Source organism: Aotus nancymaae, unplaced genomic scaffold (genome assembly GCF_030222135.1).
Source record: "Aotus nancymaae isolate 86718 unplaced genomic scaffold, 86718_ANA_hifiasm-v0.15.2.pri h1tg000115l, whole genome shotgun sequence".
Taxonomy (NCBI): Eukaryota; Metazoa; Chordata; class Mammalia; order Primates; family Aotidae; genus Aotus; species Aotus nancymaae.
Genome location: NW_026988530.1, coordinates 2,899,922 through 2,926,539, shown reverse-complemented (window position 1 = coordinate 2,926,539; position 26,618 = coordinate 2,899,922). Strand labels below are relative to the sequence as shown.

At 32.3% G+C, this 26,618-nt stretch overlaps 1 protein-coding gene across 4 annotated transcripts in view; it reads left to right on the top strand.

The window, feature by feature from the left end:
* The window catches only part of WDR17 (WD repeat domain 17), a 118,330-nt gene that overhangs the window by 46,928 nt on the left and 44,784 nt on the right, over positions 1-26,618 (top strand). For all 4 annotated transcript variants that reach the window (XM_064371046.1, XM_064371045.1, XM_021670105.2 and 1 more), the window contains exons 2-9: positions 520-648; positions 4,733-4,916; positions 8,561-8,791; positions 14,080-14,331; positions 17,990-18,112; positions 20,513-20,697; positions 23,481-23,649; positions 25,869-25,960. In XM_064371046.1, the coding sequence (XP_064227116.1) occupies positions 526-648; positions 4,733-4,916; positions 8,561-8,791; positions 14,080-14,331; positions 17,990-18,112; positions 20,513-20,697; positions 23,481-23,649; positions 25,869-25,960 (1,359 nt within the window). In that variant the 5' untranslated portion in view covers positions 520-525. The remainder of the gene's footprint in view (positions 1-519; positions 649-4,732; positions 4,917-8,560; positions 8,792-14,079; positions 14,332-17,989; positions 18,113-20,512; positions 20,698-23,480; positions 23,650-25,868; positions 25,961-26,618) is intronic.

The following is a 26,618-nucleotide window of genomic DNA, read 5'->3' as shown; positions in this document are numbered from 1 at the left end:
ATGTAAAAACTGAAGTTCCATGACGCAGGACACAGCCCTTCCATTATTGGCCCATAGTGTTTCAAATTTAAATGTGATGTCTTGAATGAATTGCCAGTATTCAAAAATGGATACATTTTACATAAAAATCTGGATAGTTTAGTTTTTCTAGGAAGTTCCATAAATCTTACAACATGAGATGGACTTGTTCAGTGAAACTATTAATACAGCATGTGCAGTTTCTATTTCACTGTAGTTCCTGTCACTGCTTATGCGTTTCCCAGCCCTTAGCCAAATGTCAGCTGTCACTCCTTCATTATCGTATCTCCTACTTTCCTAATTTAAATTAATTGCCTTGATGTCTGTAGACATTTAGGGAGTTCAACTGCTGTTCTTTGAAAAGAAAAGTTGAAATTAATAGTACTAGCAAAATGTTTTTCAGGGCATAAAGGTGAGGGTTGCGGAAGACAGATATAAAACAATGAGGAAGTTCATCAAATAATAAAAATCACTGACATTTCTTCAAATTTGTTTTTCAAGGCAAACATGTCCCAGGTAAGGCAAGTGGGATTGCTGGCTGCTGGATGTCAGCCATGGAACAAGGATGTCTGTGCTGCCAGTGGAGACAGGTTTGCCTATTGTGCGACCCTGGCTATCTATATTTATCAGGTAAAATAATAATAATTCTTTTCACTTTGTAATTATATCGGGTAAAATTAATATTTAATTCATGCATATGTTAAGTCCTCATACATGAAAAGCATATGCTATAATTTCATTTATATTTATATTTTTTATGTTTTGCTATTTATATCATATAGGTGTTAAAAGGTAAACTTTTAGAAAACACATTATTAAATTAGTAAATTTGTTATAAGAAAATTCTCTTGTGAGTTGAAGAATGTGGGCAGTCCATTGAGATCATTATAGTAAAATTAGTACAGATATATTCTGTGACATTATTGGGACAAAAACTTGTATAATTATTTTTTTCATGTCCTAGCTCCATTCAGATATCCTTTATCAGTTCACAATTTATAGAGCCAATAACCTCCTGAATTTCTTCATATAGAGGTGCCATAAGCATGTTAATCACAGACCAGTCTTTCTCCTTAAACTCAAAGTCAGTATCTCAGTGTCACCAGCTAACCATGCATCTAAACCAGAAATGTGATAGTTATCTTTGACTCCCTCTTCTACTCACATCCGGTTCCCCTGATAACCAAGAGTGATTCTAATGTATTATTGATATCTTTCTTACCTGAACTATTATAATAATCTCTTCACAGTCTTTACTTTTAGTTTGCCTCCCACTAATTTATTGTTCAGTGTAATCAATTATCTGCAGTGCAAATCTAAATTTTAACACTTTCAGTTGCTACTCATTCCTTAATAGTAACATCTAAACTTCATAGTATGGTGTTCTAATTCTTTTGTGATCGTCCTGCCTCTCTCTTACACTCTGTGCCAGATATACCAAACCAACTGCATTTTTCTAAGACATGTCAGGTTTTCATATCTTGCCTTCACTTACACTGATTTTTCAGTTTGCCTGCATTGCCTGTCTAAGAGAACACTTTCTCATCTTTCAAATCTAAGGTCCTGTATTAACTTTTTTCCATATCCTGTTTTCCCCCTCTTTTTTAGTAGTGAAGGACCTCATAAAATGGACTGCCTCTCTACATGCTTTCATTTATTAGAAGTGAATCTTTCCCATCTTTCAATTCTCAAATTTTTGCATACTCTCTGGCACTTAGAAGACATTCATTAAATGTCTTAATTGAATGGGTTTAAGGAAAGAATCTTGAAACTCCAACTTATTTCAGTTAAAACTAAAAATAATCTTGTTTTATTCTAGAGTAAAAATTATTTTCATTACTACACATTAGTTCATTACTAATTGTACTCTGGCTTATTGAAAATTTAAGAAATAATAGCGTTAATGTATAAAACAATTCATTTTCCCCAATATAGCATAAGATTTCATGTAGTCCCCATTTCTCAAGACTGTAGAAATATCTAGCAACCAAAATGTAACTTCAGTATAATTCACACTTCTTCATTTTCATCACCTTTATATACAACACAGCAGCAAGACTTCAAAATGCCTCTTTTGTTCTCTCATCTACCTCCTTTATACTTTTTATATACTCCCGAGCTTCTCACTCCCAAATTCCTCCTACACAATTTCTCTCCTATGTCACTATCTTGTCTTTTATTTCCTCCTAAAGAGAGAAAGTTATCAAGCAAATCAAACTATTCTTCCGAGGTAAGGATGGTAAAGAAACTCAGTGGATGAAAGCAGAACTTAATTTTTACAAGTTTCAATGTCTTAAATTGTGTGATGATATTTTATGATGAATATTTAAAAATATTAAGGTAAAATTATTAATATAAACAATGTACATGAAAGTTGTCATGTCATTAAGGACTAAAACAAACTAAAAATTACCCTAATTTAGAAGTTAATGCAAATAAATTTAGGAGACAGTTCATTACAGTGTCCACTATAAAACCTTGTTTCAAAGTATGCCAATAGAAAACTACATTATTAAATGGTGACATTAACATGAAATTTATGTTAATAAGTATTTTTCTGAATATGATCATCTCAATTAAAGTCCTTTGAAAATTATGCTGCATAAATATAACATGATATAATTATTTTCAGAGGTAATGTTTATTAAATAACACCTATAGCCAATGTGTAGTCAAAGTCTGATAACCTATCACACTCTGGATAATGACACTCAAGTATTAAATTTTTCTGAATGATTATAATGGGAAATGGTATTAGAATTTTTCTTTAACTGTTTATTTGTAATGCACTGATATGTTAATGTCCTCTAAAAGTAGAGTAATTTATGGTCGATCTCGATGTAATAGTTCAGTCCAGTATTACTGAATTGTAAATATAATAGGAATGCATTAGTAGATTAATTCCTGCTAATAGTTCAGTGTTCTCTAGTGTACTTACAGATACTAGATAGATAATTTGTATGGTAATATCAATGAAGGTCACTGATACGCAACATAGTTTCTTCACACATTTACTATATTAATAGATACTTCTACTGAATTTCTAACTCATATAGTATGTTTTGTCTTTTGGATACACTCACAGTATCTGCCACAAGTGACTGAAATTGCTGAATAATTTAAAACTTCAAAACCTATTTATTCCTAAATGTATAGAAAACACAAGTATGTATTTAAATAAGTCGATTTAAAATTACTATTGCTGCAGTGCTAATCAGATGAAAACTCCATTGGTACTGGGTTATATTTAATAATGTTTTCATCCAAAGTTGTCCAAGAATAGCTGAACTTATAGAAAGAGAGAGAAATTATAGAAGAGAAAGCCTTAGGAAATTATGTAATTAGTCAAACATTTTACATACAATGTTCACTGCAGCATTATTTGTGGTGGCAAAATTAAATTACTTAAATGCTAAACAGTATCATAAGTGTTTATTCGTTCAATAATATTAACTGAATCTCTTCAATTAACCAAGCCTTACTCTGTACCATGATTGCGACTATAAAGAAACCAGGCAAAGTCTTCTTGTGGAACTTATATTCTTGTAAGGTGTAAGGAAAGGTCATGGGATAAATAAGTAAACAAACAGGTAAATTTTTCAGAAAGAAGTGTGTTCTACAGAGGCTGCAAAAACAGGTATAATAAGATAGAGCCATGGGATAGGTTCTGGGAAGAGTTATGAACTAGGATAGTGTCCTCAGAAAACATCTCTCAGAAGAGTTGCATTTAAACTCAGACCTCAATAGGAGAATGAATAATCACGAGCAAATCAGTGGATAGATTATTAAAAGGCCAAATGAGCAGCAAGCAAACGGCCATGAAGTGGAAGTGATTTGCTGTAATAGAGAAACAAGAAGTTCAGAGTGAACAAAGAGGAACATGATTCAAATTCCTTTGCCAAGATAGCAGAGATTCAATTGTGTAGGGCTTTGAAGGCTGTTTATCAGTTAGGATTTTATTGCAAGCATATGGCTTTAAAAAGTTTAATGTAATAATATTTAATATAGATTTTTAAAACGTAGAATAGCACGGTGAAAGGCTCATTATATGCTAAAGGGGAAAAAACTACAACAAAAGGACATAAAGAACATATTCCAAAACATGCTAAAAATGACAGAGATTAATTCACGAATTAATGGAGGCACATTTACAAATGAAATAGAAAAAAATTAGGCTGTTTATTTTTTCTGTTAACATATAGAAACACAATATAATGTTCCATCCCCCAAAAAACAATAAAATAACAAGGGTGAATGTTATCATTGCCCTGGAAGCTTTGGACATCTTAATAATGTAAGAATGAGCAGTTGGTTTGTTTAACTCAAATTTTCTTGATTCGAGTATAAGTAAAAAATTGCAAAAAAAAATTCTAAAACCAAGGATTTTTTTCTTCTCATAAATAGATATAGCTATGGAAAATATAATAAAGCTCTCAATCATCGTGCATATTTAAATGTGAAACATTTATTTTTACTTATTTTTTAAATGGATGTGTTTTCATTCTCTCAGTTTTTAATGGTTTTTTTTTTTCAGCAGGTTGAATATTCTTGAATACACTTGAATGTAGACCAAGGCTTGAAATGTGTTCATATCTTTATTATTAGGTGAACTAACTTTCGTGTATGTAGCTTTCAGTTTGTGTAATGTGACTATTAATAGTGTATTATCTAAAAAAGGAGCACTAAAATATTTTATTTATATATTTTGTTTTAGTTGGATCACCGTTATAATGAATTCAAACTTCACGCAATTATGTCTGAACATAAAAAAACAATCACAGCAATTTCTTGGTGTCCACATAATCCTGATCTATTTGCAAGTGGCAGTACTGATAATTTAGTGATCATTTGGAATGTTGCAGAACAAAAAGTCATTGCTAAACTCGACAATACAAAAGGTATAATTATAACTGGGATTTATTTTATGAAATAAAATATTTTTATTTCAATGAGCACTATTAATATTATTAGTTCAGGTTTTAAAATGGTGTTTTCCCAAATGGTAACCTGTATAAGAAATACATTTCACGTAATGACTTGTATCCATAGGTATAAAACTAAAACAAAATTTCCTGAAATAATTGTACTTAGAACATATGATCAACTAAAAACATAGCCAATACCAAATAATTTTATTAATGTTTAAATGTAATATAAAAATTTCCAAAATAAATATAAATAAATATAAAAATAATAATCAGAAAGATTTTCTTATTGAGATAGGTAATAAACCTTGGCCATTCAATACTCTATTCCAACCTTTAAATTACAAAGAAAATATTATGCGTATATTTGATGCATTGTTGAGCTGGTTTCATGTCTTTGTTTTTAATTTGGTCAAGGAAGAATGTCCTTATTCACACAAATTGGACTTTATGAATTGGAATAATAGCATTATACTCTTTCTACTCAGAATTAGGAACTCGTATTTAATCTTACCCCATCATAATGGTAAAGTTAAGTAATAATTATTCTGTGTTCAATGTCACAACAATTAACTCTCTTTTTGAACACCATATTTAGTTCAATTGATTATGGTTTTGAAAGCTACTGCTGGATATGTTTCAATTCACCTTCTTCTCTAAAAATTAATTGTTATAAGCTTGAGATAGAAAACCGAGACATGACAATCTCACCTTATTTTGTTCAAATTTCTTTTAATCTAAGGCAACAATACTGAGAATTTATAGGCAATTATTTTTAAATTTTGTTTCCATAATAATAAAATAATAATATATTTTGTAACTTTTAGACATATTCAACATATTTAGTATATTGGTTTATCTTTTCAAATTTAGGTCATTAAGAATGCTTAAAATATCAGTGTAATACATAAATTTTATTACTCAACTATTAAAGATATTTGTCAAATGAAGTTAATTTTCAACTAGGAAAATATGATTCTCATTCCCAAGTTCACATACCCTGTTTTTTATTTTTACTTAGAACAACCAATGTATTAGACAGTTTGCTCTAATCTCTGAACAAAATATTGTAAAAGTCAGCTATTCAATGAGCTTCCGTTAATATAATTAACAGCTTTTCTTAAGGCCTTCCATGAGAAAAAAAACAAATTACTTTTGGTATAATGCTTTGTGGTATGTAAACAGTGATTGATAACCTCAATCAAGACTTTTCATATCTCCCCATGTTTTCTGGTCATATCTGTTTTTCTACCAATCACAAATTCTATAGATTACTCCATTATTGTTTACATTGATTGATAATGCATTTCCCAGTACTTTAAACCTAGCTTTGTATGAGATTCATCTTTAATAACACAACAAATCCTTCTTGAAATTCTTTCCATATTTTATGTGCCATAAACTAAAAAGATTGCATGGTATTATTGTTCTCATAAAGATGTAACACAAAGTCAATATTAGGTTACAACTGCATATAATAAACATAAATTCTAAATGTTTTGCAAAAGTAATGATTAATTGTATGATCACCTGGTATATCCACAGATTTATCATCAAACACTATATACATTACATCTATTCTTGGGGGAAGATTTTATTTATTCATTAGCTATATGTACCATAGTTTCTTTTGTGACTGAATATACAATTAAATAATACTTTCTAATTAACAGTCCCAGAATGATTAGATAATTGTGGAAACATTTTGGCAATTTTTTTGTCTTTTTCCTTTCTCTGAAAATTTTCAGCTATCCAAATATCTTCTTAATTTGAAGATTGATATTTTATTTGTAAAAAATTATTATTAGTCTTGGTGATTTTCATGTTAAACAACTCTTTTGAAAAGTTTTAGGCTCATTTTTCTTTTTGGAATCCTGCTTAAGCAAAGTAGAAATTTGCTTTAAGTGAAGTTTTTTTTTTCAACTTTCACATACAGTTGTTGAATTTGATCCTGCCTCTGTGTTTTTACTTCATTCTTCCTTTTTTTCTAATAATCTATCCATTTAAAGGAAAATGCATATAGTTTTTCCAAATATAAAATGTAAAAATTGTCACCAATTTGAAAAAGTCACACTTTATATAACAGTGGATAATACTACTACTTACCTATCTCAGAATATTGTTGAGAGAATTAAATTAGTTGATATTTGCAGAGCTCTTGGAAGTGCTCATACATAAGTCACTATGAAAGTGTTTTACATTATTATTTTTATATGACACTGTTTCTGGTCCCTTCACTTTCCTTGCTGTCTTTCTCTAAATATGTAGTCAGAGAGCCAGTATCCTGTTGTCCTTCTACTGTGCTGTGGTAGTTTGATCCATAAAGACTAACTCATCTCTTTGTGGGTAAATTCTACTTCTGTTATTGTATCCTAAAACAACATCAACATTTTTATTGGCCTTTTTCATGTATGCATTCATTCATTTAGCAAGTATTTACGGAGTCCTCATTACGTGTCAAGCCCTGAAATAGGCATTAGGCTTTCAGTGTCTGCCCCTTGGAGCATGTAGACTGTTGACACAAACTGAACTTACTATAAATCAGCGAATATCAACTCTGTGTCTTTGTTCACATCATTTTCTTTTTCTGGGAAATACTGCTCATTCCATGTATTTAAACTCTACCCCTCCTTCTAGATGTAATTTGAATGCAATTTCTTTTCAAGGATGGTAGCACAGTGGTTTCTAAACCTTTCTGCATATCAAAATTATTTGAGGAAGCTTGTTAAAAATAAAATTTTTGGCTCAAACTCCACATAATCTGATATGTTATACTTCATTTCATGATTTTGATGTGGCCAACTAATATATCAGTGTTGGAAGATGTACAATCTCTCATAAATTTCTCCTAATGCGTATTTATAAATGATTTATTTGATCCCAATAGCAGGTTAATTAACAATTAACTTTTATATTCCATCTTATAGACTAAAAGTTACCTTTACATAAATGATTGTATTTCCTTTTATTGACTTTCATGTAAAATAAATGGACAGTTATTTTTAATTGTTATCTCCTTTTTATAGATGAGGAAACAGAAATTTGGAGAAATAAAATGACCTGTTTATTTGAGGCAAGGCTTAGATTTGAATCTAAATTCCTGATAAGACATAGATTATAAAATCAAGTACATTGTTTTTAAATCCTTATAGTAGCATTTATCTTTTTATTCACGAATCCCTATCTCTCTAACACATATTTAAATGTCTTTCAAGCAGGAATCTTATCCCACATTACCCTGTATACATAGAATGCCTATAGGTCCTACCTACAAATACACAACAAGCATTTATGGCTTTAATCTTTAATATATAGTCTTAAAATAAAAAAGTTTACAAATGTATTTGACTCTATGAAGCATATGATCATGTAAGTAGTATTTAAACTAATTAGATATATTTTCTTTCATCATGGACTCTCCATACATATGTTCCCTGCAGTCTTTGGGATTTCTTTATAAACCTAATTCCCATATAAGAAAGTAATATATCTTAAAAATAATAAATATGCTCTTGTATTTTGATTTGTTTTAGAAATGTTAACAATGCAAATAATATTTAATGGTATAATCTTGTGCCATATCTCTTTATTATTTGTCTATATTTAATTTATTCCAGGGATCCCTGCCTCTCTGAACTGGAGCTGGAATGCAGATGATGTGGTGGCATTTGTTTCCCACAGAGGCCCACTGTTCATTTGGACCATCTCAGGACCAGATAGTGGAGTGACTGTACACAAAGAAGCTCATAGCTTCTTGTCTGACATCTGTATATTCAGATGGCATACACACAAAAAGGGGAAAGTTGCGTTTGGTCATATTGATGGAAGTCTGTCAATTTTTCAGCCAGGTGAGAATTTAATCAGTACGGTATCTTTAAAAAGTACGTTTTTCTTATATATAATTTTGTACTTACTTGCTCTTTCCAGTGACCGGTCCCCATTGTAAATAAAGCCAAAAGTGATGAAATTTTACTTTTGATATTATTATTGTGAAAATGTTATCCAGTATTATACTGAGTCTAAATATTCATTTGAAGTAAGATGTATATGTATTATAATACATTCAACATAGCTGTGCAGATTTTACTTGGAATTAACCTAAATCAGTCATTTCCCATATTTGTATTTTATTTTAATTACTTAATTAATTTTTTTGAGACGGAGTTTCGCTTGTTACCCAGGCTGGAGTGCAATGGTGCGATCTCGGCTCACCGCAACCTCCGCCTCCTGGGTTCAGGCAATTCTCCTGCCTCATCCTCCCAAGTAGCTGGGACTACAGGCGTGCGCCACCATGCCCAGCTAATTTTTTGTATTTTTAGTAGAGACGGGGTTTCACCATGTTGACCAAGATGGTCTCGATCTCTTGACCTGTGATCCCCCTGCCTCGGCCTCCCAAAGTGCTGGAATTACAGGCCTGAGCCACCACGCCCGGCCCCATATTTGTATTTTAAAGTCAATTCTTTATTTCTGTACATTTACTAAAAAACAACCTGAATAAACAAGGACATACAGCAGGAGGGTATCATGGTTTATTAATACTAATCCTAAATGTTTTCCCATCTGCTTTTAAAAATACCATTCTAATGCCACAGCTCCTTGGCAAAGGCTTTGAAACTGGCATAAAAGATAAATGATAACCCTTCGAGCCCCTATTAGTTAATTAATTTGGCTGAAAAGTTCACTTACAAAAGTATGATTAAAAATTAAAAATTGCCTGAATTGCTTGCTTTCCCCTCAAAAATTAGTATTTTTAACATTTGGGAAACATGCTTTTAGCCATCTGCTATCTCTGTTGATATATGTGACTTCTGGCTGGCTAGATAGATGAATGAAAGTGTTTTCTCAGGAACAGGATAACTGCTTTCACAAAACAAATTGTATTTAATTTATTTGAAATTAATAGAAAAAAGATTGAAATTGAACACATGACATTGTGAAAATTTAAACAAATCTTTCTTCAGGAAATAATGTTTCTAAAGTTAAAAAGGATTATGTAAAAACATTAATACATTGAGGCCATTATATTCTAAATATGTTTTAGACAGGATCTATTATTTACTTTTAAAGAAAGATGAAAATAAATATTCATATACTTCTTCTCCAGCTTCTCTCTCAGTTCTTTGTACATGTCCTCTGTTGTTCCATCTGGTTGTACCAGGTTAACATGGGGACAGCCTCATCGATTTGTCGAAGGTTAGTATGAGGAGGGATCAATGACTGGTGCTTCTTCTGGATTTGTTGTACCAAGCACCTGCACTCCTACTTCATCTATTCCATCCTCTGCATTGGAAGCAGATTCTGTTTTATAGTTGGTCATTAAGGCTCATAGTTAAGCAATATAATTCATAGCTTTCTTTGTTTCGATTTGGTGAATACCACTTCTTTCTCTGTAACCTTTATCTCCAGCAGTCTTCCTTAGTTTCAGGAATGTAATCTATAATAAATATGTATGCTGTGTGGTTCCTCCTCTTACCTCTCTGGATTATGTAACCAGATCTCATTAGTGATGTTCCTCCACATCTTCCCTGGCCTGCACTCAGAGATATCATCAGGATTCTGACACTTTTCAAGCTAGATCTGAAGAAGATAGGAGGAGTGTGTTTTTTATTCTAAACTGCACTCTAGATATTTTTATATTTTATGATTTGCCATTTTTTACCTTCTCCTTTATAACTGACTAAGGTTGTCTTTTTTCTTGATTTATTAATATTAGAGATCTTTGAAAGTTTCAAGCCATAGGACATTGAGACTTTGTATTATGTATCTAAAATATAAAACATTGAGACAGTGTATGCTTATTTTGACATAGAACTGAAGAGGAAAAAAAGGTTTCTTTTGTTTTCTCTATCTTAAATTTAGAGGATAGAATGATTAATATTTGAACAGTCTGAGCTATGTGCCTTCCAGAAGAGACCATTGTTTTTCGATAACCCAATCTTCCAGTTGTTAAACCAAGTGACTTGCCCATCTATACACAAGTCAGCAAGTGTTATTTTTCTGTTCAACCCATATATTGATTTACTAAAGCTGATGTAAGAAAAGTATCACAAACAGGATAGCTTAGAACAATATAGATTTTATTATCTCACAATTCTTGAGGCCAGAAGTATAAAATAAGGTGTAAAGAGGGCCATGTTCCCCTTGAAGGCACTAAGGAAGGACCTTTTCTAGGCCTCTCTCCTGGCTTCCTGTCCTTGGCTTGTGGCAATATAACTGCAATCTTCACATGGCACATGGCTTCCCTGCTGTGTGCTGCATGTCTCTGTGACAAAATTTTTCCTTTTTATAAAGACGTAGTCATATTGGATTAGGCTGTACCCTAAGGACCTCATCTTAACTTGATCATCTGCAACAGCCCTAATTCCAAATAAGATCACATTTGCAGATACTAGGGGTGAGGAATTTAACGCCTTTTTTGAGGGAGCACTGTTCAACCCATAACAACCCAATACAGACTTGATAACCCCATTTATTCTGTAGGATTTATTTAGCAATTAATATGCACAAACATTATGAAAGGTACAATCCTGCTAGGTATTTTCCTTTTGTATATACAGGAGCTAATGGCTCATGAAGGAAACACTACCTTTTAATTCTAACACTACATTCTGGATTGTGAGTTGGAAACTGTTAGCATTAACACCAGTACAGCTAGGCTTCTTACTGTTTATGAGTTGTTAACCTTTTCTTCTTAATGACTTACTGGCACCACCGATAGTTCCATCCCGATGTTACAACATAGGATTTCTATCCTCCAGGTTCTTGCAGGAACCTATGACCTCAAGATCTCTGTTGTCTAGTCCTTCTCAGAAGAAAAAATAAATGTTCATGGAGAATTGGGCACAATAATGTAGTTCATCATTTTAAATCAGTAATTTTTAAACTGTGCTCTGTATGTTTGTATACTTAAGTGTGGGTACTGAGGGTATGAGGGCTTCATAAATGAGCCAGCTGGGCTTTAAGCCATCTTCTTTTCAGCCTGAAAAGCACCATGTTATCCTGTATTATTTACTGGATTTTCTTGTAAATATTCTTATATGAACAGAGGACTCCAGGGCAAAAAAGTGGAAAACTGCTTTAGTTATCTCAAATTGTATTCCTAGGCCAAGTTCATCAGAGAACCTTTTTAAAAATCTTTATTATAAACATGATTAAATTGAACTGATTTTGGTGTTACTCCATAACCTTAATAAAATATGCCTTGTTTTATTGTAGGAATGTTGTTCATGACACTGTCTCTATATAACTGTTACTTAGTGGAAAAAACAGACTCGATTTCTGCTACTCTACTCTCATAGCACACTTATGACACTAGATGTGTGAGAGGTTTTCTCCGTACATTAAGCAAACGGCCACCTCTACAGCCGACTCTCGCTGGGCGTCCTCCAGTTCAATCCCAACACTATCTACCTGGAGACAGAGTCAGATCACACACATTGAGGGATCTGTCCCCATGGCTGTCCCCTCTTCCAATGCCAGTTGTTAGCCTTTGCCTGTTCTTCTGAATGGCTGGCTATAATCAAGGTTCCCATGGATGGCCTCCTCATTGGATTTGAATAGTTTGCTCCTGTGGCTCACAGAACTCGGGGAAACACTTTCTTACCTTATTATAAAGCATATTACAAAGGATACAAATGAAAAGATGAGTAGGGCAAGGCATGTGGGAAAGGACATGGGGCTTCCATGCTATCTCCAATCATGCTGGCCCCCCAGGAGCCTCCATATGCTCGGCTCTCTGGAAACTCCCAAATTCTGTTTCTTTAGGGTTTTTATAGAAGCTTTATTACATAGGCATATTGATTAAAATGTTGGCCCTTGTCGATCAGCCTAACCTTCAGTCCCTCTTCCCTCTATGAACATTGGGGGATGAGGCTGAAGGTCCCAACTCTCTCATCAAGCCTTGGTCTTTCCAGTGACCAGTCCCATTGTGAAGCCACCTAGTGGCCACCAGCTTCCTGGTCTTACTCACTATCACACAAAAAGACACTGCAGAGAGTCCAAGGATTTGAGGAGTTGTAATACCAGGAAATAGGGATGAAAACCAAACATATTTCACAATATTATAGTCTCCCTTTTAAAAGCACACAGGATACATTTATTTCTGGTCTCAATTCTGTAATTTTAAATCATTTTAAATGACATGGGATTGCAGCAAGAGTTGTGTTATCTTTCAATTGTGCTTTTTAAAAAAGAAACACTTCCTTTATAATACTTAGGACTAATTGGTACTTTCTGGCAAGGCTATAGTCTCTCTAACTAGTTGCTGCACTGCCTTTCTTGAGAATGAGAGGAGTTACTCAGTGGAGTTCCAATGTAGCATCTCAGCAGAATGATTTTTTTCCCCTATTTCCAGTTGTGTACATAAATTACAAAGAACAAGAAGTTTGTTTGATGATCCTTTGCTTCGTTTAATTAGACTTGTTTTAACTCCATATCTTTCTGGCTTCCCTATTTGTACTGGTAGTTGGGTGTGAATTATAATTATGGCAAATGATAAGATGAATGAGAAAGCAATAACAGTAAATATTAATGTGCTGTTTATAATGTGTACCACTATTCTAAACATTTTAATCAAATTCATTTAATAGTTTTTAAAACTCGATGAGGTAAGCATTGTTATATTCTCCATTATTAAAAAAAAAATCACAAAACGGAGGCCCAGGGAGATTAACTATCTTGTCTGAGACGGCAGAGCTGCTAAGAAGTAGAAATAGGATTGGACCCAGGTAGTCAGCCAGCTCTAACATTTATCCTTTTAAATCACTGTATGATATTTTTTATTTCAATAAGCATTTTCCATATTTCTGTGCTGCTATGACCCAGTGAAATTTGTAATTGTTGACAAGACCTGAGTATATTATTGAGCTGTATATTTACTTACCACTTTCCAGTAACAAATGGGAGAAACATTCAAGGCACTGGAAATTGTCAAAGCAGAGCATTGCATCTGACTTTCATCATTAGGACAAATTATTCTGCATTCACATGTCAGTTATGCCTTCTGCATAGAAATGCCACATCTATATTTTCAATACCCTCAGAGATAGATATTGTACAAGGAAAAAGTTAACATGTTCTAAATTATTGATCTTTTTTTTTCAAGTTTTTGGAAATAATTATCTCTATATTTTAATAGGTAATAAAAATCAGAAGCATGTTTTGAGACCTGAATCTCTTGAAGGGACAGATGAAGAGGATCCAGTTACGGCTTTGGAATGGGACCCACTATCTACTGATTATCTTCTAGTAGTTAATTTGCATTATGGAATTCGCCTGGTAGATTCTGAATCACTTTCTTGCATAACAACATTTAATCTACCCAGTGCTGCAGCATCTGTACAGTGCTTAGCCTGGGTCCCCAGTGCTCCTGGGATGTTTGTAACCGGAGGTAAGCTAATCTCCTTCCCCTAGGGTTTTAAATATGTGTATATATCCTTTCACTGAATTTAGGAAATTGTCCTTTATAGGTTGAGTTTGTGTAAAATATATTAATAGTCCAATTATTATCATTAATTATAGTAAATGACTAGTGTACTTTTATTTTTATTGTATGTCATTAATGATAAATAAAATGAAATGACAAATACAAATGAAAATTAAGGCCCACTCTTCCAGGTTTCTGGAAATATTTTGGAATACAGTATATATGTGCACACATGTGAGCATGTCTGTGTATGTGTAAAAGACAAAGACAGTTCAATTTAAGGCATAGTAGGATGGCAGTGAAGGTACTGACCAGGAAAACAATTAGCTGATGGGAGCTTTATTAGCTTCACTGTCTTAGTCCATTTTGTGTTACTATAACAGAATACCACAGAATATTCTGCTATAACAGAATGCCCCAAGCTGAGTAATCTATAAACCACAGGAGGTTTATAGTTTATAGTAATCTAAACTATAAAGTAGTTTAAATTAGTTTAAGGCATATATAAGGAGGCTGGGATGCCCAAGAGCATGGCACAGGCATCTAAAGAGGAACTTTGTGCTGCTGAAACCAAGAGAAGGCAAGAGCATGAAAGCAAGAGAGGACCTAGCTTGCTCTTATAACAAAGCCACACTCACAATAAATAACCCATTCCTGGCCGTGCACGGTGGCTCACACCTGTAATCCCAGCACTTTGGGAGGCTGAGGCAGGCAAATCACCTGAGGTTGGGAGTTCAAGACCAGCCTGACCAACATGGAGAAACCCTGTCTCTACTAAAAATACAAAATTAGCTGGGCATGGTGGTGGGCATCTGTAATCTCAGCTACTTCTGAGGCTGAGGCAGGAAAATCGCTTGAACCCAGGAGGCGAAGGTTGCGGTGAGCCGAGATCATGCCATTGATTCCAGCCTGGGTTACAAGAGCAAAACTCTGTAAAAAAAAAAAAAAAAAAAAAAAAAAAAACCCACTCCTACACTGTCTATATTAATCCATTCTAAGAGTAGAGCCCGAATGACCTGATTGCCTCTAATTAGATGCCATCTCCTAACTATGTTACATTGAGGATTAAGTTTCTAACTCATGAATTTTGTGGGAGGCATTCAAACTACAGCACTCACTGTCCATGAGCTAAAAGGATACCCCTTCATGGTTTCCTGCTCATGAGAGAATTAGTAAAGATAAGTAGTGATAGGTGATAGGAAGATGAGGGAATTGAGGAGTAGTAACTAGAAATTAAATGACTCTCTACTTTTACCATTTAATTGTGTTCAGAGAAAGAGACTGCTGAAGAGACAGAATATTTTCAGCTACCATATAAATACTTCCCATATTTGCTTAGTGTAAAATAATAGACAAAGTTTCTTTATCCTCTCAAAATTTTAAAATAAATTCTTTACTTCTTTAATACTTAACACTGATGCCACTCCATGGATTGAATCAACTGCTGTGAATGATAAATGTTAGGGGAAAAAAAATTCCACAAAAAAATTCCACCAAATTTCCAGAAGCAAAACTTGACTTTGCAGTGTGACAAGTACTACGTTAAATCCATGTAAATAACGTGATGTGTAGGCATTGTTTTAGTTATAATAAGTGATATGGCTCAATTGTATCTCCACCCAAATTCTCATTTTAAATTGTAATCGCCATAATCCCCAACTGTCAACGGTGGACCCAGGTGGAGCTAATAGGATCATGGGGGCCATAGTTTCCCCCATGCTGTTCTCATGGTAATGAGTGAGTCTCACGAGATCTGATGGTTTTATAAGTGTCTGGCATTTCTCCTGCTTGCACTCACTCCATTCCACTACCCTGTGAAGAAGGTGCCTGCTTCTCCTTTGCCTTCCACCATGATTGTAAGTTTCCTGAGGCCTCCCCAGCCATGCAGAACTGAGAGTCAGTTAAACCTCTTTTCTTTATAAATTACCCAGTCATAGGTATTTCTTTATAGCAGTGTGAGAACAGACTGATACAATAAGTAATTTGGAAATGATTTAAAGTATAATATATGCAAATATTATGCTACTTTATGTAAGAGACTTGAGCATTGATGGATTTTATTATCCATGGAAGTTCCTAGAACCAATCTCCCATAAATAACAATGGGCAACTGTACATGAAAGTAGATGGAATCTTAATTTGTATATCTTAATTGCCTTTAACTTTTCGGGATGTAATTAATAATAGGCATTTTTTTTTTTTTTTTGAGACAGTATCTTGCTCTGTCACATAGGCTGCAGTGAACTGGTGCAATCTTGGCTCACTGCAACCTCCACCTTCCAGGTTCAAGTGATTCTCCTGCTTCAGCCTCCCAAGTAGCTGGGATTTCAGACACATGCCATCACACGTGGCTAATTTTCTATTTTTAGTAGAGACAAGAGTTTACCATGTTGGCCAGGATGGTCTCAAACCCTAACCTCAAGTGGGCCACCCACCTCAGCCTCTTAAAGTGCTGGGATTACAGATGTGAGCCATCATGCCCAGCTGAATAGGCATGGAACTTTTTAATGTCTGTTATTACCATTACTGAAATATCCTTCACATATAAAATTCACCATTTTTAAAGCATGCAGTTCAGTGGTTTCTAGTATATTCACAAAGCTGTACAGTTATTACCTCTGTAAAATTAAAAATCATGTCATTATTCCCCCAGCAAACCCTGTTCTCATCAGCAGTTACTCTCCATTACTCCTTCCCCACAGTCATGATACACACACGTGCAAACATAAACTGCTAATTACTTTTTATCTCTGTGGATTTGCCTTTTCTGGACATTTCATGTAAATGGAACCATTCTATCTGTGGCCTTTTGTTTCTGACTTCTTTCACCTAACATAAAGTTTTCAAGGTTCAACCATGTTGTGGCATGTATCAGTACTTCATTCCTTTTTATGGCTGAATAATATGCCATTATATGAATATGGCAGGTTTTGTTTATCCATTCATCTGTTGATAGACATATACATTGTTTCCACCTTTTTGCTGTTATAGATAATGCTGCTATGAACATGTATGTACAAATTTTGGTGTGGACTTTTACTTATAATTCTGTTGAGTATATGTCAAGGAGTGGAATTGCTAAGTCATATGGTAATTCTATGTTTAATCATTTGGGGAACTGCCAGACTATTCTCCAAAGCAGTAATTAAGGTGGGAATTTTGGAAGAAAGGAGACTATCTAATTGGCTTTCAGGTATGTTTGACAGTCCTTAATGACTGAAAGTGGACAGAGGAGCAGTTTATAAACATTTCAAAGGTGGAAGGATTGATTATTTAAAGTTAGAGATGGCTGGCCATTTCCTAGAACAAGCATGTGTCAATAGGGTCCTTTTTTTGTGGTTGAGTTATTTTAATGGTCTTTATAGGAGGAAGGTGCCAAGACAGGCAATTTCTAGCCCTATAAAATGTTTTGGAGCAAAAAAAATAGTTAAGCATGCCAAAAATTTAAAGGTTAAATAGTATTTCAGCTGTTTGGTTGTATTACTGTATGGTATTGTTTTTCAAAGGATGTCAATAATTAGTTCTAAAAATATTTCCAGTTGAAGTTTTATTACTTTTATGTCTAGGCATTTTAGTTCCATACAAAATTTGTTAAAATATGCTTTGTCCCTAATCTGGCTAGATTCGCAAGTGGGTGTTTTACGCATTTGGAATGTTTCAAGAACAACACCTATTGATAATCTTAAATTAAAGAAAACAGGATTTCACTGCTTACATGTGCTTAATTCTCCTCCAAGAAAAAAATGTAAGTAAAAATATTATCAAAATTTTAATTTTTAAAAAATACTGTATTTTCTATCAAATAAATGACATAGTATCATATCCAATACTACGTGCTACTGAAAAGCAATTTTTAAAAATAGGCTTTGATAATATATGTGCAGAAGGAACCATCAAAGCTACATAAGATCTACTATTACTAAATTGAAAATATGTAGAGCCAAGTTACATTTGTATAATGCTATTAAATAAGAATATTTAGATAATTTCAGATTAAATGAAAAAGATGAATCAATGATATTGATGAAAATAAGTTAGAAATATTAAGAGTGATAGGATTAAAGAGGATTATCTGAACTGGGAGAATTTATGTTTTAAAAATGGCTCATTTAAAATCTGTACAGTTTATAACAAAGTTAAAACAACCTAAATATTCAAATTATAGCATCTAGAATATATATTACATGTTTGAATACCAGTCGTCACTGGATTATAGTTAGTATTACAGATCTTCTGTGTCTTCTTTATTTCTGTGTATATTTTCTGCATCATTCATTGCCTCTGTAATTAAGAAAAAAACACACTTAATTCATGAAAGGAAAAAGTCTGGAAATTTGGGGAAGGTTTAGAATTAGGATTTTTCTCAAATATAAGGGGAAGGAAATAGACTTCCAGTAACACCCATCATGATTACTCTGCATGTTTGGTAGTGTTCCCATTTTGTATAATGTATCATAAAAAACATGGGTTAGGGAATTCAGTGAAAAATCTAGAGTGATTGTTTCCTTCTTACTCATTGCTGACCACCTTTATAATATACTAAGTAATTAGCAATGGCTATTCAAAGTAATGTTATTTTGGTGTCTAATTGGTAGGCAATGGCAAGTAGTAGAAAATCTCTATATTTGAACCTATATCCCTTCTACAAAATTATGATGTCCCTAATCAATCTAGAGCCTGGAAACTGGAGGGTCTAGAAATATCAGGACTGGAGAAGTAACATGCTGGCTGCTGGCTTATTGTTTAGGTGTCCTGCAATTTTTTTGTCATTGTTAGTTACTTTATTTGTTCAGAGGCTTTGAACTGCCATGTCATGGAATATCTGAAATGCCAGATTATTTTCTTTCATATTTTTCTTCTTATTACAAAAGTAGCCCATATTCATTAGACAAAATCAGAAAATATAAAGAATAACATACCAGTCTTGTCATTTTTGAGCAGGGCCTTTCAGATTACCTCTTGTTTGACGTCTAGGTTTTTCCCTTAATTTTTTAATATAACAGAAAGTATGGAAGAAGAACAGCTGCGAAAATGAAATTTTTAAAAAGTAAACATACTGAATTCCAAAGAGCATGATTTACAGAGATTGGTGCATAAAAGTTTTCTAATCCACGTATAATGTCAATTAATTGAAGTGTTAGAAAAACCAATGATGGATTATATTAATTTTAAACAAAAGATCATCAAAATTTCAATGAACCAAATTCATTGCTACCAAATGTCTCTTTTGTTATTTGTAGTTCATTCTAGTTTGGACTTTCTGTAATTCTCACATTCTGAGAAATGAGTAGTATCCATAATAAATAAGAAAAATTATATTGTATTTTAATTTAAAAATACTGAGAAATATTTTCCATATTCTAGTGTATAATTAATAGTAGATTGGTCTCATAATTTACTGTAGTATCATTATTTTGAATTATGTTTGCAAGAAAATATTTTCATTCACATTTTAAAGAAAAGCTTTTTGAGAGAAGACAAAATACGGGATAAATAATATATAAAAATAAACATGGTGGCATTTATGTAATTGAAAGTAGGTGAAATCAAAGGTTTAGAACAGTTAAAAAACAAAAACAAACAAACAAAAAACACCTAGGAAAAAGAAAGAAAATTGAGATGCCAATGCAGGTCAGACAGTGTTGTGATTCTTAATTTGTGCTAAAGTAAAATGAATTATGCATAATCTCAAAATAATTATTTTCATTGCCTTGGAAATTATTGGCAGAGAGTTATTTGTTTTAAAAGAAAAAAATATATGCCTATATGTTTGTGTGTGTGGAAGGAGGGAATAAGCTATTTATAAGTCAGTATTTTGAAGGAAGTTTATCATTCAGAAATAATCATGCTGTGCTTAAATTTATCGGATGATAAGAAACCACATATTTACAACAGATTGTGATTCCTCAACACACTAATTTCCATCTATTTATTCCATCTGTACTTTAAAATAATATCCAACTTTGTGCTTATATTACCATATTTTTTGGCAATGCCAAAGAAATGCTCATGTGGTAGAAAATATGATCATTGCCTAAAGGGTTTACTGGTACAGATTCTGGATTTTTTTAAATGAAGAATCTTTCTAAATTAAACTTTGTGATTTTATTCCAATGGAAATGTTTATTTTTTTCTTATATTTTAGTTTCAGTTCAATCTCCAGCCAAAAATCATTATACATCCTCAACAAGTGAAGCAGTTCCGCCCCCAACTTTGACACAGAATCAAGCATTTTCTCTTCCTCCTGGTCATGCAGTGTGCTGTTTCTTGGATGGTGGAGTTGGACTTTATGATATGGGAGCTAGGAAGTGGGATTTTCTTAGAGACTTGGTATGTATGCAGTCATTCCTTTATTACACATAAGACATTTTTGTGTAAACCCATTATCTTTACTTTTACCTGTGTCCTAATATTATTGGAAATTATTTTTGTAAGTAATGATATATTATAAATTTATTGTATCTGGTTGAAACATTTTAGAAAATGCATAGAATGATGATAAAAACTATTACAAATAGCTTTTAACCACTGCACCTTTAAAATCTTAATGTCTACTTACATTTTATGTACAATGGAAAATTACATAGCTGTAGTATATTTTGGAAGGTTGAGAATAGAATATCCTTTCAAGAGAAAGGACAAGTTGATCTCTGCCAGTTATTCAAAGCCTTATCATTTCCATTTGTTAATTGATTGAGGTTGGATTATGTTTTCTAAGATTTGTTTCTATTGTTGAATCATTATGATATTTATATGATTCTATGAATTCTGTTTTATGATAATTAAGTCACTATTTCAGTTAGAATACAATCTATTTTATGATAATTAAGTCCCTATTTCAGTTAGAATACAATCTCCTTGAGATCCCACATTTTTGTGTGGTTTTGTTCTGTGATGTATCCCCACTACCTAATATAGCATCTGTCACATAGCAAGACTATTAAATTTTGTTGAATGAATGAACAAATACATGTAATAATATGTATTGTGTTGTAATTAGTATTTGTCAAAAACCATCCTCTTTAATTTTCTCTACTTTAGAGTTTCTAAAAATGCCCCTGTCTTTTTCCATTGGTTTGAATTAGACTAATCTAGACATGTAAGAAACTTTTAAATGTTAATTATTTTCCTTTGAGCTTAGAAAAAGAATCTAGAGCTATAATTGTTCTTGAAAAAGAAGGGAGAGAAAGAATCAGTAATATTTTATCTTTTCAAGACTGCTCATTTAATTTTATCCTGAAATGAAAAATTGATTTATAGCAAAAATATTTTAAAAACAATCTGTAGCTTAGTCATTTTTATATTTTCCTTTTGTAGATATTCATTTGAGGATGATTTAATTTTCTTTTCACTTTAACTTTTCTTTTTATATAAACTCTTCCTGGTGTGGTAAACTTTTTCTGTACTTCAAGTTATCATTTATTTTCAAACAAATTTATGAAAGGGAAGGGAGAAAAATATAAGAATACACTTAAATCTATAAAAAGTTATAAAGTAGAAGAGAAGTCATGCAATCTAAATTCAATAAATTTTCTATTAAACTTCATATTAAAGTATGTTTTACTTAAAATCTGTTACTTGATAATTCTAACAAATGCTGAATACTAAATACTAAAAGCTACTTGATTGTAAATTATTTCAATTGTGTTTCTCACTTTAAAATGTCTGCCAGTCAGAAGGAAGCAGTCATTTTTTCCTTACAGTTTCTATTATTTTAATGCAGAACCAAATTTGAAATTTCTAAAAGTATTACTAGAAGAAACAACTCTGAACTGCTATATGTATAAAGCATCTCCAAGATTTCAGATTACATAGAATAAGGAAAATCTTAATATTTTTTAAAATCTTACATAATTTAAAAGTCTTAATAAACATTCTAAAAAGTGTACTTTCATATGAATGTTTGCTTTGTTAAAATTAGGAAAAATGCCACAAAATTTCCCTTTTCATCCCCACCTTCCTCTTGGTAAGAAAGAAACACAGAAGAAAAGTTTATAATTTCATTCTTGCTATGTGAATTTTTAGGTTTCAAAAAATAAAATTTGAAGGCACAGCAATGAAATAACATTTAGAACTGCATGTCAGTTCCTGCCTTGATTATGTCCTAACACTGGAAATGACCACCTGGAACAGCTCCAGCCAGGTGAACCAGTGCCTCTAATAACATTTTTCCTTCTTGCTAAAGGAGAAACTCTATAGCACTTTTGCGGTTTTTGAAGCGTTCTGATTTCTGGTATTAATGGAAGTACCCAGAGTTTTAAGGACTTCCTTCTCTACCCTTATTCTATTAGTTGAGGACTAGAAAACTCTGTCTTTGAACTTCAAATATGTTTCTAGATCCCAGATGTTCATTTCCTTAGCTTAAAGTGGAAATTCCAATTCCCATTCTTCAGTATTTCCAACAGTTGTATTTCTGGCTATTTAGGTTGGACGTTAAGCCCTACTTTATGGGTATATGTTTACATGTGTCTGTATATGCCACTTTATAGTCTTGTGGGTGTTTGGGATCCAAATCATTGTGTAATGGGAACAAGTATTCAGGTTCCAAAGAATAGACTTGCAAGAAAATTTTGGAACAAGGCTCACTAAAAATTGAGGTCATTCCTGATTCTTCTGTTTCTGCCAAAATTATGAGGTGCATTTGGAGTATGTCATTAGTATAAAAAAGGAATATTTGCATTAAATGACTTTTAGTTTTAGTTTCATCTTGGTCTTCTATTATACTCCCAGATGACATATGGTAACTATTAAGAGCTAATTGCTTTATAGATTTCTAGCATAGTATTCTGTATGTTTAATAAAAATAGAAAGTATCTTTTGCACTGAATTGAAATTGAAAAATGAGACTTCTGAACATCTTTGAGTTTAGTTGCTGATTTGAAGAACCATGGTTGACTAAAATCTAGGTCTGTACAAAATAATACAATAATGGCACAGAGAACATTCAATCACTGGAGTAATTCCAATTTTCTGTTTTTTACTTACCTATGTATTTTTGCATTAATATTTGGAAAGCCATAGTACATTTGTCAATTTGAGTATACATTGTGGTTCATCTATTAATAATGTAAATTTTTCTCAATAATTATGACTTTTTTATGCCACATTCCTAGGGACATGTGGAAACTATCTTTGACTGCAAATTCAAACCTGATGATCCTAATCTTTTAGCAACAGCTTCATTTGATGGCACGATAAAAGTCTGGGATATAAACACCTTAACAGCAGTGTACACATCCCCGGGTAATGAAGGTGTTATTTATTCCCTTTCATGGGCTCCAGGTAAGAGATATTTTATTGAAGTTGGGAATGCAATTAAATGGCTTTTTAAAGTTTTATTTTTAATTTGAGTTACTTTCTACCTCTTGATGCCATCTTGTTCTAAATGAATGTAGAGCAAATTAGTATGAACATGTTTGTCGATTCTCTTTTTGTGAAGTTTAAGAATAGTCTCTCTGCAGAGGCACTTTGATTTCTGGTTTCCTCTATATAACAAGTCATATAGAAAAAAACACAGTAAACCAGGATTATCTTTACCCATCTAATATCAGTTGTATTTCTATAGCTATGCCTTTAACAGTATAATACAATTTACATGATAGAAATTTTCTGGAAAATTTTAATGTAAATCATGTTTATGATTACAGTTCACTTGTAACTGTATAGTTCTATATTAATTCCACCTTTGAAATATTGAAGAATTTTTATGCTATAAGATCTTATCTTTGATCTTGGATGCCACCTTATACCTTGCTGTACATATAAAAGACAGATATCCTATGAAACCTCTGACATTTTCTCCCAAAACATTATTTCCCTATAACACATAATTTCGCACACCTAAATGAATTTTTTTATTTTATAAAGTACATGTAATGGTTTACTTATTTGGCCTAATAGTAATATATTAATTCAGTAACTACTGAATTGGTTATGAGGATATAGCTCATCCTTATTTTTAAAATTATTTCTTTCTACACAGAGATTCTTAATTTTGAATATATGGGCCCCCAAGGCTTTTATATTTCATCAGAGAGTAGAAAATCTCTTGGAATTTTATCAGTAATTTTTAGTGTATGTGTATATATGTCTACGTCTGTCACAGAGTATCATAGTACTCAGATTTTCAAAGAGTTTCATGATAGAAAAAAGGTTAAGGACCACTGTTTTCTGTATTCTTCATATCCTACAATGAGGAGAAAAAGATTTTACTTACAACTCTTAATGACAGTGTTTGTCCTTTAAGCAGAACATACCTGAACCTTTCTCTTGATTATTGCAGTATGCACCCCACAGGAGGTTACCTTGGCTAGCAATATAGGAATTGGACCAGCCAGTGCGGTCACCTTGCACTAGAGCTCTTATTAGTTGAATACTCTTCATCCTACAAAAATATTTATCTGAAACATAAAGCATAAATAAAAATTGTGACTATATTATTTCAAATCATAACACAGAAGGTCTAATGTGACTTATAGCATGTGTTCACTCTCTACATTGAGAATTTGCATCAAGAAAGTAAAAATGTTAGAAAATGGAAATTCTGTCATTTTCTCTTATGTGAGTACTCATGAATCATGACTTTGAGGTAAGTGGGGATGATATTTAAAAGACAAATGAGGGTTGACAAGGATGGAAATAGAGTAGGATATAGATGATTACATAATTTCATCTGTATCTTAGCATAGACATCAAATGAAAAGAAAAAAAGTGCAAATAAATTTGGAAGCATATCCCCAATAATTTGAGAACCCCAAAAGGGGGGCAGAATAAAAATGTTAGAAATATGATGAGAACATTTTTTAGTGTGCATAATAATTTATCAGAAAGTAGTTTCTCCATATTTTTCTTCCTAGATAGCAGATGACAGCTGCTCTTTTCTTCTGATGGAGAAAACTTCTTTCACTGTCTTGCAAAGGGCACTTATTTAACTCCTTGACCATCTACTCATTTAGCAGTAGTTTTATTTTTACAGACATTTTTTATTTCTTAAAACCAGAAAGAATTTATTATGTTTTTTGTAGAGAAACTATATTTTTCATGTGATCTATTTATAGAAATACTTTCATAACCATTAAAATACCGCTAGATAATCATGGAAATGTGAATACTGACTGAATATATAATAATATTGAGGAATTATTGTTAATCTTCATGATAATTTGGTCTTGATGTATAAAAGAATCCCTGTCTTTTAGACATGCATACTGAAGTATTTATGGATGAAATAATATGATTTCAGAGATTTGCTCCAAAGAAATTCAGCAGATGCTGTAGACAAAACAAGATTGGCTATATTTTGATAATTATTGAAGCTGTATAATGGATACATTAATTTTATTATTTTATCTATATTTTCATACATTTAATAATTTCCATTATAAAAAATTAAAGAAATGGTTTACAAATCTCAATTCTTACATTTTCACTAATTATATTTTTGAAAAGAATTACATATGTGGCAAACATTTAGTATAATGTCTAACAAATTGTTTCCTAAGGTGGTTTAAATTGTATTGCTGGGGGAACTTCCCGAAATGGTGCTTTTATTTGGAATGTTCAAAAAGGCAAAATTATACAACGATTTAATGAGGTAAGATGTATTTATTTCTACTGAATAATATAAATATTTTGTAAATATTTTTATTTCTTAATATAATAAAAGTTAACAATCAGGTGGTATGTGTGTTCTGTCAATTAGAAGAAAATCCTACAGGATATTCACATACTCAAATGAATTCTGAAAATTGTAGCTGAGTTACCTAAAGTTGCGTTAGAGAGTCAAAGGAATTTTTGAATCATCCTCCACAAAATCTAGGCAAATACTAAATAATAGGAAGAAGAGTAAACTTAGAGCAAGTCCCAAATTATAGTCCTGATTCTGTTATTAATTAGCTTTTGGTATAAGGACAATCATTTTATTGGCCTGAACCTGTTTCTTCATCTAAAAAGTGATGAAGGTGGTTTATATAGTTTCTTAGATTTTCTTCTAGTTTTCAAATTCTATTATTCCATGAAAGCCTTAAAACCTGCTCTCTTATATTTGTAGCATCACAGATTTTATTTCTCCTTTGGCTTGGAGTTATATTGTCATCCTGTATTTTACTGAGTTCCATTAATATTTGAAAAATATGTATGATCTGATTACAAAATATTAGGTATGAATTGGGGAAGTGATCTAAGATTGTCACTGTCTTGAGATTTCATTTATTTTAGATGATTACTGTTGTTATTAAATATATAATTTCCTA